The sequence below is a fragment of the Empidonax traillii genome, unplaced genomic scaffold (assembly GCF_003031625.1).
Source record: "Empidonax traillii isolate 1590-97213 ecotype Southwest subspecies unplaced genomic scaffold, ASM303162v1 scaffold374:size1477467, whole genome shotgun sequence".
Taxonomy (NCBI): domain Eukaryota; kingdom Metazoa; phylum Chordata; class Aves; order Passeriformes; family Tyrannidae; genus Empidonax; species Empidonax traillii.
Genome location: NW_020955567.1, coordinates 577,730 through 594,028, shown reverse-complemented (window position 1 = coordinate 594,028; position 16,299 = coordinate 577,730). Strand labels below are relative to the sequence as shown.

The 16,299-nt window shown below is 35.1% G+C and overlaps 1 protein-coding gene across 1 annotated transcript in view; it reads left to right on the top strand.

Moving 5' to 3' along the window:
* ARID2 (AT-rich interaction domain 2) overlaps positions 1-16,299 on the top strand; it is a 104,498-nt gene that overhangs the window by 59,254 nt on the left and 28,945 nt on the right. The window contains exons 6-14 of the mRNA XM_027892908.1: positions 1,329-1,396; positions 9,255-9,321; positions 9,405-9,655; positions 10,595-10,691; positions 10,771-10,980; positions 11,337-11,504; positions 12,550-12,625; positions 15,394-15,528; positions 15,944-16,143. Of these exons, the coding sequence (XP_027748709.1) occupies positions 1,329-1,396; positions 9,255-9,321; positions 9,405-9,655; positions 10,595-10,691; positions 10,771-10,980; positions 11,337-11,504; positions 12,550-12,625; positions 15,394-15,528; positions 15,944-16,143 (1,272 nt within the window). The remainder of the gene's footprint in view (positions 1-1,328; positions 1,397-9,254; positions 9,322-9,404; positions 9,656-10,594; positions 10,692-10,770; positions 10,981-11,336; positions 11,505-12,549; positions 12,626-15,393; positions 15,529-15,943; positions 16,144-16,299) is intronic.

The following is a 16,299-nucleotide window of genomic DNA, read 5'->3' as shown; positions in this document are numbered from 1 at the left end:
AGTCAGTGTCTTCTGGAGTTCTTAATTTGAACTCTGAGCACAGATTTATTCTAGAGCTTGTCGGTATTAGTGTTTCTTATATTGAAAAATATTAGAGGTAAAGCCGAGAGGAGTGATGAGCACGTAGTGGGTTCACTCCTTCTGTTCCCTTAGGAAAACTTCATTTTTACCTTACTTGCTTATGTCTTCTGGATAAATCCAGAGAAGTGTCCTAGCAGCATTAGGAGGGACGTATGGGGGAAAGAGAGCATGAAACTTTGATTTTAAATACTTATGTGCTTTTATATTATAAATAATGAAGGTAAATCTGTGAGATTTGATGATTAAATGAAACCTCTAATTAGTAGGTTCAGGTAGTTTGAAAATACTGTCACAATTTCAGGTGTCAGTGAACAACAGTTTATTAACTTAATACAAGTTTTAGATTTTTCTTGTCTATAATTAAAGTTTTATCATTGTTATTGTTTGAAATTTAGTGCTTCTAGGTAAAATATTTCATCAACTTCCTTCCCTCCCCACCTTGAGGTGACAGTTGGATTACAAGTGGGAGGGCAGCCCCAGGAGTTTGGGGGTATATAGTATGAGAGCTGCATAAGCCTTGGTTTGGATTCTGTAAATTATAAGCTGATGGGTCTTGGAATTGAGATTTGTAGCATTTTTTTCAAAACAATAAAATGCTATGACCCAAAAAGTGTAACTTAAACGTGTCATTAATTCATTACAGAATTATTGCAAGACAGGGTTTATTTTTGGATTGATTCATCATCTGAGTCAGATTGACTGAGTCTTTACTGCTCTCAAGGAGTAATGATTAGAAAAGTTGTGGTAGCGGCTCCATGAAACATACAAGAACATCCATTACTCATCCTGGTTAAATATTGACTTTTAGTTGAGTGCTGTCAAAATCTTACTGCTGTTAAGATTTTTTAAAAAAAGTGTGGGAATTTGTTTAATTACTGCAGTAGTGTTTGTGCTTACACTGTGCACATGGAAAACAGTTGTTGATGTCAGGGTGAAAACAGAGCAGTCATCTTGACTCCTGGAAAAAAGCTCTGGAAAAGCTTCCCATGTGTTTTATTTTAAAGGATTCATAAGCAAGCTCAGTACTTATGAACTGCTTACTCTCAATTTAAACTGTAAAACTGCAGTAGCTTTTAATTAAATAACAAGAGAAATTTCAGTTGGTTTGTGCAGTATTTTTTAAAATAAAAAGGAAACACTGTAAGAGTCTATAGTGTTGTTGAATCTGTATTTACTTTATGGATTAGTAAAAAGTAAAAAAAAGTTCATTTTTTTATTTTACTAAATTCTGCTTTTTGTGCTTAAAGCTTTAGGATCATTTTCGGCTGTATTTGGAGAAGAATGGAAGGAGAAAACTGATAGAGATTTTGTTAAGGTAAATTAAAAATTATTAAAATAATTTTGAACTGCAAATGGTGGGTATCAAATTCTTTAAAAAGATTGAAAGTTCTAAGATACACTAGCACATGTCTTTAAACTTACTCTCAAATTTATTCCTTTGATTTAAATATAATAGGACACTAATTCATAGTTGTCTTAAAATGCTTGGATAAGCAGGAAGAATTGTATTAAGAAATGTAGGCAAATGAAAAAGGGTTTTCATGCTTCTTTTTATAAGAAAGCTAATAGGTGTGATGAGAAAGAAAACTGGCAACATATTTAACAAGAGGTAGCAATTTTTTTTTTTTTTTTTTTAACTGCCATGATCAGTAAAGAAACGTTCTGGATTATGACAAGATTAAGACCATAGCGTAAGAAGCATAGGAGAAATATTTAAATAGGTTAGCCATGTTTCAGGTTTGTTTCAGTTAAACTTTTTGCACAAGGCTTTTTTATCTTTCCAGTAGAGAGCATGTGCTACTGTACAAGTAATGAAATGAGGTAAAAATAAAGCTAACATTTCTTTGAGTAAATGCTTATATATACTAGGTGAACATTTTTAGGTGAATGAGAGCATGAAATTCAACTAAAAGAGATTTGACATTTCAGCATATTTACTATGATACACAGTTGCTTTAAATTAAGTTACAGGAAATATATTTTGGTAGCTTATGCTTTTTGTTAAGTAAAAATGTGATGAGATCGTCTGCTCAGTGCCTTAGGAAGCTAGGTTTCTGCTCAATTCTATAATTGTTTCGTATACTGAAATATCTTAGCTGTATTAGAGAGCGGTATTTGTTAGGCCCTTTTTCCATGTCTGCTTTGTTCTGTTTTTATGTAACTCAGTTTAGGAACAAGCTGGACCATAGTAGTGTTGCTGAAATACTAGTGAATAGATTCCCTAATCAAAATTTCTTAAGTAAATTTAGGAACAAAAAAGCTGAACTCTCATATTTGTGAGTATATGGGCTTGAAAATGTGTTCCAAGTGTGCTGAACCTAGGTGTAAAAACTGATGTTTCATAATCTTCATTTCCTTTTTCCATTGAAAAATATGTCCAAAAATACTGCAGGTTGTGTTTTGGTTGGTTTGTTTGTTTGGGTTTTTTTTAAAGCACTTAACGCTTCTGTATGGACTTCACCCTGAGCTGTCACAGAGTCTTGCTGATCTAGAGCAGCAAAAAGCGCCATGTCTAGATCTGTAAACATGTAAAATTACACAAAATTCTAATTTATTATATGTTCATTAGTTATATAAGCTAATTGTGATAAGGACAGGTAGTTCTTATAAATATTTTTAACCAAGTGTTAAGTAGAACCACTGTAACTGCAATAAGGTTTACTAATAAGAAACTTGGATGCTCTCCAAGATCTGTTTTTTGGACATTACAATGTGTATAGTAGCACACGTAGTGAAATACTGCTGAAAGCATGCCAGAAATGCTCTGAAAGCATGTTGGAAACTAATACCAGATCTAAAACTGTTTAGATGCCAAGAATCCAGATTTTTCAGAGCATCTCACTGCAAGCATTTGACTCTACTACTGGAAGTAATTTATTTTGTATTGCAGCTGTGGCTGTGTCAAAGTGGGAATCAGGGGAAGCATTATGGGAGCTTTGTGACGTAGGAGGGAGATATTTGGTTGTCAGCGTAGAGATCATGTATCTGGTTTTGTTTATTTTTTTTGGTAATGTGCTTTTACAGCTTTAAGATAATAGAACGGCTGTGGAATAAGTGTCCCTCCTTTCACTGTTCACGTTATCATTTTTAAAAAATCTTTTTTTTTTCCCCCATTTTGGTGTCAGTTATTGAAGTATAGTGATGGCATGAACACACAAATGGTATACATAGGAGATACACAGGAAGGAGGGTTAAGAAGCAATTCCTTAAACACATAAATTCTAAACTAAGAGGAATTGAATTGATAGTGGGGGTAGTTTTAGAATTATCTACTTACACCAAAATGTTTTGTGGAAGTTTTTAATGTTTGCTTAAAACAAGCTTGATTTTATTTTTAGTCTCTTAATAATAATATTATAATTCTAAAATTAGTTTTCAGTAAGGAAAAATGGCCAGTTTTTCTCTTCATTCTGTGTCTTTGCACAGAGAGTGGTACAGTGTCACTGTTTCTATTTCTACCACCCTTAGATATGTACACAGTACTGTTTGTTGTTTGATATTCAAACAGATCGTGAGTTTTACTCTAAAGAATTTGTCAGTTGTTTCAGCATGAGTACTTTGATGTTATATTCTGCTGTTCTCCAATTTTGACTTACAGTCTTTCAACTTTACATTTGGTAGTGTCATATTCATTACCAAAGGACCTTGCCTATTTCGTTGTGTCCTCCAGTATCACTACTGCTCCAGCTGAAGATGAAAAACATGTTTCTTGATACTAAACTTCAAGGCAATCAGTTACCTTTCTTTCCTTTTTCCCCCTCCCCAGTTGTTATTTCATTATGAAAAACTCATAGAAAACTTTGTAATATTCATTATCTTATCTGCAGCATTACATATTTTCTCACTTTCTACAGAGCTTCCCTTTAAACTGAATCAAATATTTTTACTAACCAGTGAACATGTTCCATTAAGTGTCTGAATTTGCGTATCATTTAAGTTGAACCTGCTGTTATCTCTTATAGCCGTGCTAATTTGTGGTGTTCTCCCCTCTTTATATTTCCTGGTGCTGTCAATAAGCTTAAATCTCTAGTTACTTGGAATGACTGCATGTTCTTACTTAAGGATTAGAACAACTGGCATTTAGCCAGTCGTCTTGTATCTCTTGTTTTTGTTGTCCCATCCACAAGCTCTGATGGCATCCTGCTCAGATGTTCCCTCGTCTACTCTGGAAGCTTTCCCATTTTTAACTTTTTCACTTAGCTTTGAATTTCCTCGTGTTACCGAGGTTCACTTGTGAGTGTAGTTCACTTTCAAGAATTTGTTTATATAGCATGTTTTTAATTGGATAGATTTATCTGGTTTTCCAGCTAAAGCTGTCATGTCTCCAGCAGCTGCCCACTGTCTAATGTGTAATGTATGAATAATTGCATCACATTTCTTCATGCACTATTCGTTTCTGTTTACTTCAATTTAAGGATTTGGATTTCGTGTTCTTAGGCTTCTTGAGGCCTCCTCTAGCTGTAGAGTTCCAAAATCCACATTTATGCAGCTTTTCTTCCATCTTTATATTGCATAACGCTTTACTTCTCTGCTTTCCTTTTTTATTTTGTGAATTTCTTATTTTGTTGTCCAACTCTTTCTTCTTTGTATAAATTTAATAATACTTTCCTTTAGTGTGCATTTATTCTCTCAATTTTTTTCAGTGTTGAGAGAGATCCTTATGCACTTAAATACCTGAAATACTTTTCAAATATTACTTTTCTTGTCTCTCACAGTGATCTGTCAAGCTGACTTGACTCTGGTTGCTGTTGTATTTTTCTTGTACAATAAGTAATCATACCATTACTACATTTTATGTTTTGTGGACTAAATGTCTATTGTTTTTATGAACAGTAATTTGGTTGATCCAGTTTCCAGTAAATTCTGTATAATCCCTTGCATCTGTTTTCCGAAGGAATTTTGCTACTGACAGTAATCAGATTGTGAATGTGAATCAAGTTCTTTACCTTTGTTCACCATCTCTTAGCATCTGGATGTCATGTGGTGAAGCATTACTTGGTTGCTACGACATTTTAGCTTTATGTTCCTATTACCAATGTGTTACCATGATCTAAATATGTATATGTAGGAGTAACTATTGATAGATACCTTAACTTTTTCATCCTGTCTTGTTTATTTCTGTTGATATGCAGTATCAGATTGTCCTTCTAGTAGGGAATAAATAAGTGCTTGTCATGCTAAACTGATTTTTTTCTTGCCTTTGTGCTTTGTGTTTTCAAATCAATGCCCAGAAAGCTTAACTTATCACTTTCCATTTCTGCCTTCCCTTTGGGAAAAAAAAAATTGTCTTGTTTTGCCTTGTACCCATATAACACATAGGCCAAGAACATTGTATGTAAGTTATTTAGTTCTGTTTTCCAACTTGTCGTTCACTGCTCACCTCCATCCTTTTTGGGGATCTTTCCCACTTAGGCAGAAACCAGTTTTTGAGTGAGCTGAGAGCAATTAAACCAGACTGCTTAAATGCAAACAAGACAATGATTCAGGCCAGCTCTTGAAAAGAAATAGAGACTGCAGACTCACTCTGAGCTTAAGACACCTGAACATACCTTTAGAATGTGCAGAATGACGAGATGGAGATCATTGTAGTGCTTTCGTAGTGCTTTGGAAGAACAACTGCTTGGGTTTCTTTGATCACTTACAAGCAGGATAGGTGATTCCAGTGTGAGGATATGTCTGAGATATGGAAACTGTACTTCACCAGAATCACAGAGGATATCTTTTAGAATAAGGTGCAATTCTTTTTTTATTGGTGTTTTTTCCCAACTGCGTTGCAAGGGAATTTGTAACCAGTTAGGGAATGGGAAGTATGATTTACCTTCTTGAAAATTCTGGAATCTGCTTTGCATTTCTTGATGTCCACTGTCTGAGTGAAAGGTGCAGAATTCGTATTCACTTTTAATTCTGCATTATTGTCTGTATGGGTGTCAGCTGAAATCTGTTTGTCATAGCATCTGTTATTTTTTTAAATTTTTTTTAGTGTTTGGACAACTTAATTTTATGCCTGATAATTGGATTGAGACTTCGATTGTCATAGGCCAGGCCGACTGCACTTTTTACAATTTCCTGCATGAATGTATGTGTATGTGCCGTGCACAAGAGAATTGCTTCAAGCTGTTTTGTCACTGAATGAACAGAACAGCAACTTTTCTGATGGGGTTATTTAACTCTCATGTGTAATTGTGCCTGTGAGAAGATAGCTTGTTGGAATCAAAGGGAAAGCTGTTCTACGTTATAATAATTGCAGAGAGGTGCCACTTTCCATGGCTCAGCTATCTCCAATAAAGCTTTTGAGTGTTCTGAAGCTCAGTACGGCGATACACACATATCAGGCTTCCATCTATACATTTATTGTTGCATACTTGTCAGTGGCTAAAGTCCTGGGAAATCCTGACCCCTTTATAGTTAACAGCCCATCTCTGAAATAAGTACATTAAATGCCACACAAAATAGTTTGTCTCTTAGCTGTTTGGATTTCTGAACACATTACTTGCCAATAACGTGTTTAAGTTACTGCTTGCTCAGTGGAGGATGTAGGATAATGTTTCTGAGTTCTTTGGTGATATTGCTGGAGCTTTTGCAGGGTGTTCAAAATTTTAATCTGCAAAGTGCTCACAGGAAGCCTGGTTTGGTGCCTCAGTAGGTATTTCACAGTTGCTGAAACACCAGTGACAGATGCTGGCTTTGAGAGTACAAACCTACAGTTTTGAGCAAGCAAAAAACTCTGGGACACTTCTGCAGGTAAAGCAGTGTTCTTGCTGAGCATTATCATTCACAGGGCTTCTGTATGCAGAAATAAACACTTGAGAGGAAAAAAAAATACTGTCTTAAATTGTTATTTTTGAAATCGTATTGTCTGTGCATTCATGTCCTATCCCACAGATTCTCTTCCTTAGAGCTTTAAGAACCTTTCCAGGTCTCTAGGACTCAGAAGAACTGAAGCTGTGAGGAACACACAGTTCTGGTGTGCTTCATGTGGGTAACAGGGTTTGTGTATATGCTGTAGGTAGTCCTGAGGCAAAAATTCTCTGCTTGGAGAGGTTAACATCTTATGCTCACAGCATGGCTGTATAATAAAGCAATTTGAAGAATAACACTTATGTCTAAGTACACTTTATTTGGTGCCTTGGTGTATGTCATTTCAACTTACAGAAAGGAGCTGTGTTCTTTTCTGAAAAAGATAATCTCATCTGAGTTGACAACTAGCATTGTTTGACAGGCTGCTTCTTTACAAAGGGGAGACTTTCTCAGTTGTTCAGGCAACTATCATGGATCTGTTTATTCTGCAAGTTTTAGGTGAGATGTACAGTTTTCCAGTAATGTATTCCTGTCTTCATCTTTAGCCATAGCATTTGGAGGCTTTATCTTCAGCATCTTCATCTACAGAAAGAATTTAATCCTCATTTTCCACCCCTTTGAGAACATGTCTAGGATGATTTGCTTTCTGGATAGAAAAATTTCTTTCTTTGACTTTATATTGCCAGAGGTTTCTAAATGTTTAGTTTTGAACTATACACTTAAGTATTGAGTGGCAAAATGTGGATTATCGGAAGATTCAGCTAGCAAAATGTGATGATGCTGTTCTAATGTGGGACAGCAGTTTTAACATGGTATTGTGATTGGCTTCTTTCAGAGAGATTCAAGTTGAAGACTTTCAATATATCTGTTCAATATTCTTTTTTTTTTTTTTTAATCCTTAACTAATAAAAAAACCTAATCTTTAAAAAAGCGTTTGAGGTTTTTCTTTTAAGTGGCAGTGGCACTGAAATGTGAAGGCTTACTGTGCTCATTGCTTTTCCAAAAGGAACATCCTGAAGGAGAGTACTGACTGGTATGGTTCCAGACAAATATTTCTATGTGCTTTTTAAAATAAAAAGCTGAAGCATCTTCCTTAAATACTTCTCTAACAGTAAAAGCCACTTAAAATGAAATTCATTCTGCAAATTTTGCCTGCATACCTTGGTTTTCTGGCTCTTCCTGATAGCCTCAGTATTAATTAAAAAAATCTGTAAAATATCAGTAAGGAGTTAGACTTCTTTCAGGCTGTTCTTGTCTTTGCTAAAACAAGGTAATAATCCTTTCTGTTCAAGTAATCGTCTTTACCAAACAGTACTTGAACGCCATTTAGCAACATTGCAGTGGAAAATAAAATTCTTTTCCTTCCAATTTAGAAAATTTCTAGTATTGTATTTTTCAAGAAAAAAATACTGTCAAGCTTGGTCTGAGTGCTGTAATTTAGTAATTACATTTGCATAACAAAAATTCTCCTACTGTTCAGCTGGTTGTACTTTCTTTCCTTTTTATCCAGATTTATTAGTGGTTTTATTCTGTGATTACAACCAAAAGAGGAGCTGTATTTCATTAGTGAGTAAAGAAGATGGCCAAATTTTTATTAGTCAAAGAAAGGTTTGGTGTTTTTTTTCTTATATACACACTAGAATGCCCATATCTTTATATATTTTTATAGTATTATACCTCACAGTGTGTATTTTTATTAGCTTGCAAACCTTAATCCCTTGATTAATTCATGAATTTCAGCAGGACTGGAAACAAACAAACACTTACAGGTCAGGCCATGTATTTGTAAAGTAATTTGAATTCCAGTCTGCTGAGGCATTCTGCTTTGGTTATATTTATAAACATTTTTTATGATGGTGGTGGTTGTTTCTCTCTTTTCATTGCTCTATGATGATGTGCACTGCATCAGCACTTTAAAAAAGTCTTTCCAGATAGAAACTTACAGCAGGAGTCCAATATCTACTGAAATTGAGAGGAGTTACCTTCTGCTTTAGGAGTTCAGTGTTTGAAGGAGGTAAAGGAGGATGAACTGTATTTTTTTTTTCCTACTTAAAATTGCTCTATTTCTAATTGCTTATGGAAAACTGTCCATGTAGTTTCAGTCTGTGCTTCAGCAAAGCATTTCTGTGGGTAGTGTTGGTTGATCATGAACATGTACTTCTGGTACTTGAAGAGAAGAGTTTGTTAATGTAAAATACTGAATATACTGCATATCACTGCCTCTGATTACTGTCAGATGAATCAAGGTACTTGCAAATTTTTAAAGAACCATTATTTTAATATTACTTCAGTATTTAATGAAATATACATAAAAATAATTAATACTTAAAGAAATATCCCCTAGAAATTAAGGTGTTTTTTTATTCTTTCTTCAGTTTTGGAAGGATATTGTTGAGGATATTGAAGTTCGTGATCTAATTTCTGACAGAAGCAAATCTCAAGGTGAGACATCTTGATTATCTTAATACGTACCTGTTGGTAAATACAACAAAGGAAGGACTAAAATTTATTTGTTTACTTTGTAGATATTCCATCGGAAGAATGGATTTGGGAATCCTTATTTCATCCACCTCGCAAGTTGGGCATTAATGATATTGAAGGGCAGCGGGTACTCCAGATCGCAGTGATCTTACGAAATCTTTCTTTTGAAGAGGGAAATGTTAAACTTTTGGCAGCTAATCGTACTTGTCTTCGGTTCCTGCTACTCTCTGCTCATAGTCACTTTATTTCTCTGCGGCAATTGGGGCTGGACACGCTGGGAAATATTGCAGCAGAGGTAACGTGCTTCAAAACAGAACAATTCAAATACAGTTTGATAAAAGCATTACTTCAGTATTAATTAAATTATTTTTTTCCTTTATCATTGGATAAGGAGATAAATTATATGAATTTGTAAGTAGCAATTTGAAAACGAATCAAAACTAAAATACAACTTATGTGTCAGAGGGCTGTAGAGAGTTTTATGCCCTGTGTACTTTACTTTGTGTAAGCTAGTCATATGCCACTGAGTATACTGCCAGAATCATGTGAGGCATCTTTTTCTTTTCAGAGAGGTATGAATGTTATAAAATACACTATTTCAGTTTATCATGTTATTTTGCAGATTGTCGTGGTTTTTTCTATAGATTTTATAGGTATTTTATATATGTTCAGATAGTCCTTGTATTTTAAAATAGAGCGTATGAATTTAAATAAAATGGGTACTATCAGAGAGTGAGACTAGAAGTATTGGTCCACTGTTGAATATTGAAAAAAAGGTAGTGTTTTTATTTACCATGTACCCAGCTGCTTTTAAATAAGAAAGAACGTTACTTATGTCTGAGAGCTCCAATTGAGAAGCAGAACTAGATAGAAACAGGATAAATTACTATGGTAGCACTTGGGAAGGAATATTTGTTCTTACTCAGGTTTTGGTCTTTGTTGGATATTAAAATACATGTGTGTTTACTGTTGAATGCCTGGGAATGCAGTTATTTTCCTTATTCTGAGCACTGGAAAATGTAAATTAGACTACTACTTCAGAACAGAAAAGGAGGAGGGGGCTCAAAATGCTAGCAACAATCAAAAGCTGACAGAGTTCTGTTTTTATGGACACGAATTTGATTTATATGTATATATATTTAAACACAAATCTCATATTTTGATATGCAGTTTAAGGATTTGAGCCATTAGCATTATATGGATAGTGTTATTAATTTTTTTTCTTTCTCATTAGCTTCTTTTGGATCCTGTTGATTTCAAAACTACTCATCTAATGTTTCACACAGTTACGAAATGCCTCATGTCAAGGGATAGATTTTTAAAAATGAGAGGTAAGATCTCTAGCTCTTCTTGTTCATTTATTAGAACTGTAATTATTGCTGTTTAAACTATTCTGTATCTTTTCTTCAGGCATGGAAATCTTGGCAAATCTTTGTAAGGCTGAAGATAATGGTGTCCTAATTTGTGAATATGTGGATCAAGAATCCTATAAAGAGATCATATGTCATCTCACGCTGCCAGATGTGCTGCTTGTAATCTCTGCACTTGAGGTGCTATACATGCTCACAGAAATGGGAGAAGTGGCTTGCTCAAAGATTGCTAAAGTAGAGAAGAGCATAGGTAAGGGAGAAGCAAAATCTGTTGTTACTCTCTCTTACGAAGGAAGGAAGACTTAAGAATGTCATGTTCAGTAGTTAAAAATGTGGCTTGCATGTGTCTATGTGCAGCTTGGGGATGGAATCTATTAAATTTATTCTTTGTGTCCTCAAGAAGTTGATGGTGCTAAAACTAGGGAAGCTAAAAATTCTGAAGTTTTTTTTTTTAATGCCATAAAAGTGTGTTAAAAAAATAAATCTACAGAAGCATGTGGGGACTTACTTTCTTTCAACACATGGCAATTTTAAAGCAAATCAATATGTCCCAACAGCATTCATCTTGTTCTAATGTTATTGTTGGTTTTCTATTCAATACTTCAGATACATTAGTATGTCTGGTTTCTATGGACATCCAGATGTTTGGACCTGATGCACTTACTGCTGTAAAACTCATTGAACATCAGTGTATTAGCCAGCAAGGAATACTTGATGTTAGACCACAAGTAATGGATCATGGTTCTTCACAGGCCCATGCAACAGGTGTCCCAGGTTAGTATCACAGCAAGAGAACATATTCTTCTATGAACTTTCCCGTATGGCATGTATAATTTTTGTGTTCTCTAGATTTCTGATTAATTTACATAAGTAAATGTAGCATTATGCGTAACATATGGTATCTTTTTCAAATGCTTGTTCACAAAGCAAATATAAACCTATGTTAGCCAAAACTGTTGTGAAACAAGTTTTGAAAGAACCTTTATATTTTTCAGTTGCTGATCTGAAAATTTCTGAAAGTTATGTACACTCCTTTTTTTGACTTACTGAATGGAAAGAAAAAGTATCAATTCCAGATTGTTCCCACAATTTACAGAGAATTGGAGGTTCATATTATATTGTTTTACACTGTTATTGGACAGTAACATCCAGTATTTGATAGAATTGCAGAGATGAGATAGATAGATAAACACACCGAATCATGCCTCTGTTGAAGCTGCTAGCAGCTTCTTGTTACATGAACCAAACTGGTAACCGCTGTTAGGAAGTCAGTGAGAAAGAACCATTGCAGCAGACACTGGCTTGCGTGTCTAAGAGTGTGGTTTGTGGAACAGGTGCAGATACTCCAGCAAAAGTGACTAGAAAAGTGTAACTAAGGAGGTGAACAAGAGTGAGTAGGAGGAACTGATGTAACATTGCAACAAGATCCTTGCATTGTATTTGCATCCACTTAGGAATTGGAAAAATAATTGCTGTGTATTTGTACCTGTTTTGGTGGAGTATTGTCTCACTTTAAAGTCATGCTCAGTACTCTAAAAGTACTGAGATCATGGTCATGAATCTGGAAGCAGTTGTTCACAGGGTGCACACTTCATGATAGTCTTCAGTGACTGTGGCACTGGCGCATTCAGCTTCACTTTGGTAAATTGTGGTGCAGATCTGTAGTCTGCTTAGGGCGTCTTTGTGACTTGCCTTAGCTGGATATATCCTTGCTGACAGACACAGGAGAAACTGTACCGGTGGAAGTCGAAGTGCTTCATTCAGGAATAAAAAAACATTTCAGCAAGTTTGTTTTTTTTCTTCCCCACATTCTCTACAGCCTCTAGGACAGCACCACATGTTGCTCCACCACCAGGAATAGTAGAAATAGACAGCGAGAAATTTGCGTGTCAGTGGTAAGTGTATAGTTCTATTCAGATACTTTAATGAAGAAGAAAAAGAAAAATTCTATATTCAGATGTCAGAGAATTTGCTAGTTTGCTTCTCTTTACTGTTAGACTCATTTTTATGAAAAGTATAAAATAAAACTGTTCTCTCATTGCTTTGAAGTGTGAAAGACAAAACTCAACTAGAATATTCACTCTTCAACTCTTGATACTTAAAATTAGATTTTGTTTCTTAGAACAGAATTTAATTTGATTTTTAACTCTCATCTTGATTTTATTTATTTTTTAAATTTTCAAGCAGTGTTCCCTGTTTCGTGTTTTCATCTGATAACGTGTTGCTGTATTACTGCACTAATATAAGAGTAATTGTTGAATTATGAAGCTAGGCTTTGCAAAATTCTGAACCATGAGCAGATTAAGGAAGATTAAAGTATTTTCCATCCAAATTCTCTTGTTTTCAACTAAGACCATTGTCAGATATTTAGAGAGAAACTGTTCCTCCTTTGGTTCTCCTGTGGACTGAGGGTGATCTTTCTGAACTATTTGTCTTATGTAATTTTACTCACATCCTAAGTATTTGTATTAATCGGTTCCTGATGGGCCCTTTCACCTCAGCTGCTTCACAGCTCTTACATTCATCTTTTGTCTTACTGAGCAGGCAAGGGCCTTCAAGATGAAGTGGGCAGAATTTACAAAGCTTAGTAATTTAGGTTATGGTTTATATATTTAAGTTATGATTTAGTTATACTGCCAGCAGAGCTCTGGGGGAAATGTTGCAGATTCTTGTGATCAGCTGATGTTCTCATGCTTCTCTTTGCACACTGCAAGGTATTAATAATGTACACTGCTGAAATATTGAGAAATTTCACATTTGGGCATTTAAACAGCTCAAATTAGCAAGCTGTAAGTTGTCCTCAAGCCAAAGCTAGTTTCCTAGGCTGCCACTTTAATTAATTGAGTGAAATATTCTGCCAGTAGTAAAACAAATTGCCTTCTCCCACCAGGTGTCTGGTGAGATTACGAATTACCTGCTGGTGCCGCCTTCTCTAGAAGAATCTCTAGAAGAGATTCTAGAGAACACTAAACATCTAGCTTTAAGTAATAAAGTTGTAGGCAAGCTGAAATTTGTACATTGTATAATGTGTAAAATAGAAAGTTTGGCTGTTAAATATGGGTAGGTACCATGCCGCAACTGTGTGCTACCATCAAGTGACAGAAAATTCTGAAACAAACCATAGAGCATGGTATCAGGAAGATTTGGAATGTCTCCTTTGTTTCTGATCCTGTGTACTTCTGCACCTGTCAGTGTTGAATAATACTGTGTTGTACTTGATTTCCTCCTGGTTAGTCATATGTAGATGTGAGGTAGTGAAAAATAAAAATCGAAATATAGCCCTGAAAATTCTCTTTAAATACAGTCTCTGCTGCCAAAAAAAAAAAAAAAGGCAAATTGAGAGCCGAGTAGCTGCCTCTTTTAAAGGGTTTTCATCAGTGCTAATATGGAGTGTCTTAGATTTGTGTAAATTTTCGTGGTATGTTTTAGTCATTGCGTTCTGTTGAGAGAAATGGGAAAATGAGTAAATCATAGCAAGTAGAATTTAGTTACTATCTCTTGAAAGCAACAGAAGGGCAGATTAGTTAAGCTGACCTTCCTGGATGTATTATTAGCCAGCTTAGCTTCAGTAGGAGTTGTAAGGTAAGTGCATGTGACAGTGAAGTGCTAATCACAGATCCCATTTCACCATTGTAAGTCCTGAGTATCTCCAGTTTGCTGATACCAGTGATAGTGTGTCAGCCTAACATGACATACCCAACTGGGCAGTCACTTGTCTGATATGCTGTATTTAATTAATACCTAAACTTTCTGTTAATACAGTGTAACCTCGATTTTTGTAATAGTAGAATTGTAACTTAACTGCAAGAGAAATGGCACTACACTTAGTCTTTATGAGAAAACACAATTTCAAGATTTTCATCATATGCTCTTTTATCTAGTTATATTGGGAGTGCAGGACTCTACAAAGGAGAACGCACTGTAGTTTTCCAAAGTGTTAGCACCATATAATAGATGTTGACAACTAAATTTTTTTTTTTTATTCTATCTGAGCCTATATTCTGATACCAGTATTTCAGCACTGAGTGAAAGTTGTCACTTGCCTTTTTTTGCTGCTAGGGAGGAACTGTTCCTATGCCTTTGGGTTGGAATAATGGATCTGAGAGAAATAAAATTTAACTGACAGAAAATGTTTCTTTCTCTCACAGCTTCCTGGTTAGAGGTTAGATGGTGTATGGGTTTGTAGAGAACCTGTAGGAGATATAAATACTTTCTTTCCCTTACAAACATTGACATCTGATAAAAATTTCTGATGAAGAATTAGCTAGCTCTCAGTCCATCTTTTGCTAAAATAAAATCATTAAGGAATAAGAATAGAGCTGTGGAGAGGAGATGTCACCAAACAATGCATTCGTTTTTGGTTTTGTTTCTGAGTATGCATTAAAAAGGCATATGTAGAGACTATTTTGCATTAAAAATGTGTATAAGTATGTAAATAAGATGTTGCATGTAAAACTAACTGCGTGTACTACGGGTCCTATGTGTTGATTCATAAGCAGTGAGAAGGAGAAAGTGAGGAACAGACATTTGACAAAACAAGATATTAAAATGTTTTCTATGTCAGATCTCAAAAGTCTCTGTGACAGAGGCAGAAGTGTTTTGACAACCCTTTTAAAAGTACATTTGCTATATTTTGCTTCATGGTTTATTTTTTCATTCTCAGGTTGAATGCCCATTTTGAGGTGAACCTTGATTGCTCAGTCTCTCGAGCAGAAATGTATTCTGAATACCTCTCTACCTGTAGTAAATTAGCTCGAGGTGGAATCCTAACATCAACTGGATTTTATAAATGCCTGCGGTAAGACAAGAATTCGTGCATTAATAAAGAATCAATTGTATGTGCTCAGTACTAAGCTGTAGCTTTAGATTTCTTTGAGAAAAGGTCTGAGTTGTAAGGCATTCAGTTTTGGAACTTTATTGAAAGAAATGTTTGGAGTTTGTTAATTTTGTTTCATTCTGTTTCAGAACCTTTGATAAGGTTTCTTCTCTGCGTATAGTCTTTTTAATTCTTTCCAAAGTAGTTTTTTTAGATTTTGTAGTTTTCACTTGTATGAAATCTTGGCCATTTGGTGGACCTCCTGGTCCTCAATTATGAATACTTACATGCTATTGTAAAATTCTACTGGGTTGCAAAGATGCAGGCATACCTGCAGTTACTCTGCACACAAGACCAGTTATTATTTATTAACAGAGATTTATGTTATGTTTGGCAGAACTGTCTTTCCAAATCATACAGTGAAGAGAGTAGAAGATCCAAGTAACAATGGTCAAGCACATATACACGTGGTAGGAGTGAAAAGGAGAGCTATACCACTTCCCATTCAGATGTACTATCAGCAGCCACCAACGTCGTCTACCCCAGTTGTCCGGGTTGATTCAGTTCCCGATGTGTCTTCGTCTCCTTTGCCAGCAGGTTTTTAAATTAATATGTATAAAGTATTTAATTGAAACCGTACTAAAAGCAAAAATATTTTGAAAATAGTTTGAAAGTGTTGGAAGCTGGTGCCCCATGTCTTGATTGAGTTTATTCAGTAATGTTGGGAATAGTATTGCAGTATGTACTTGCATG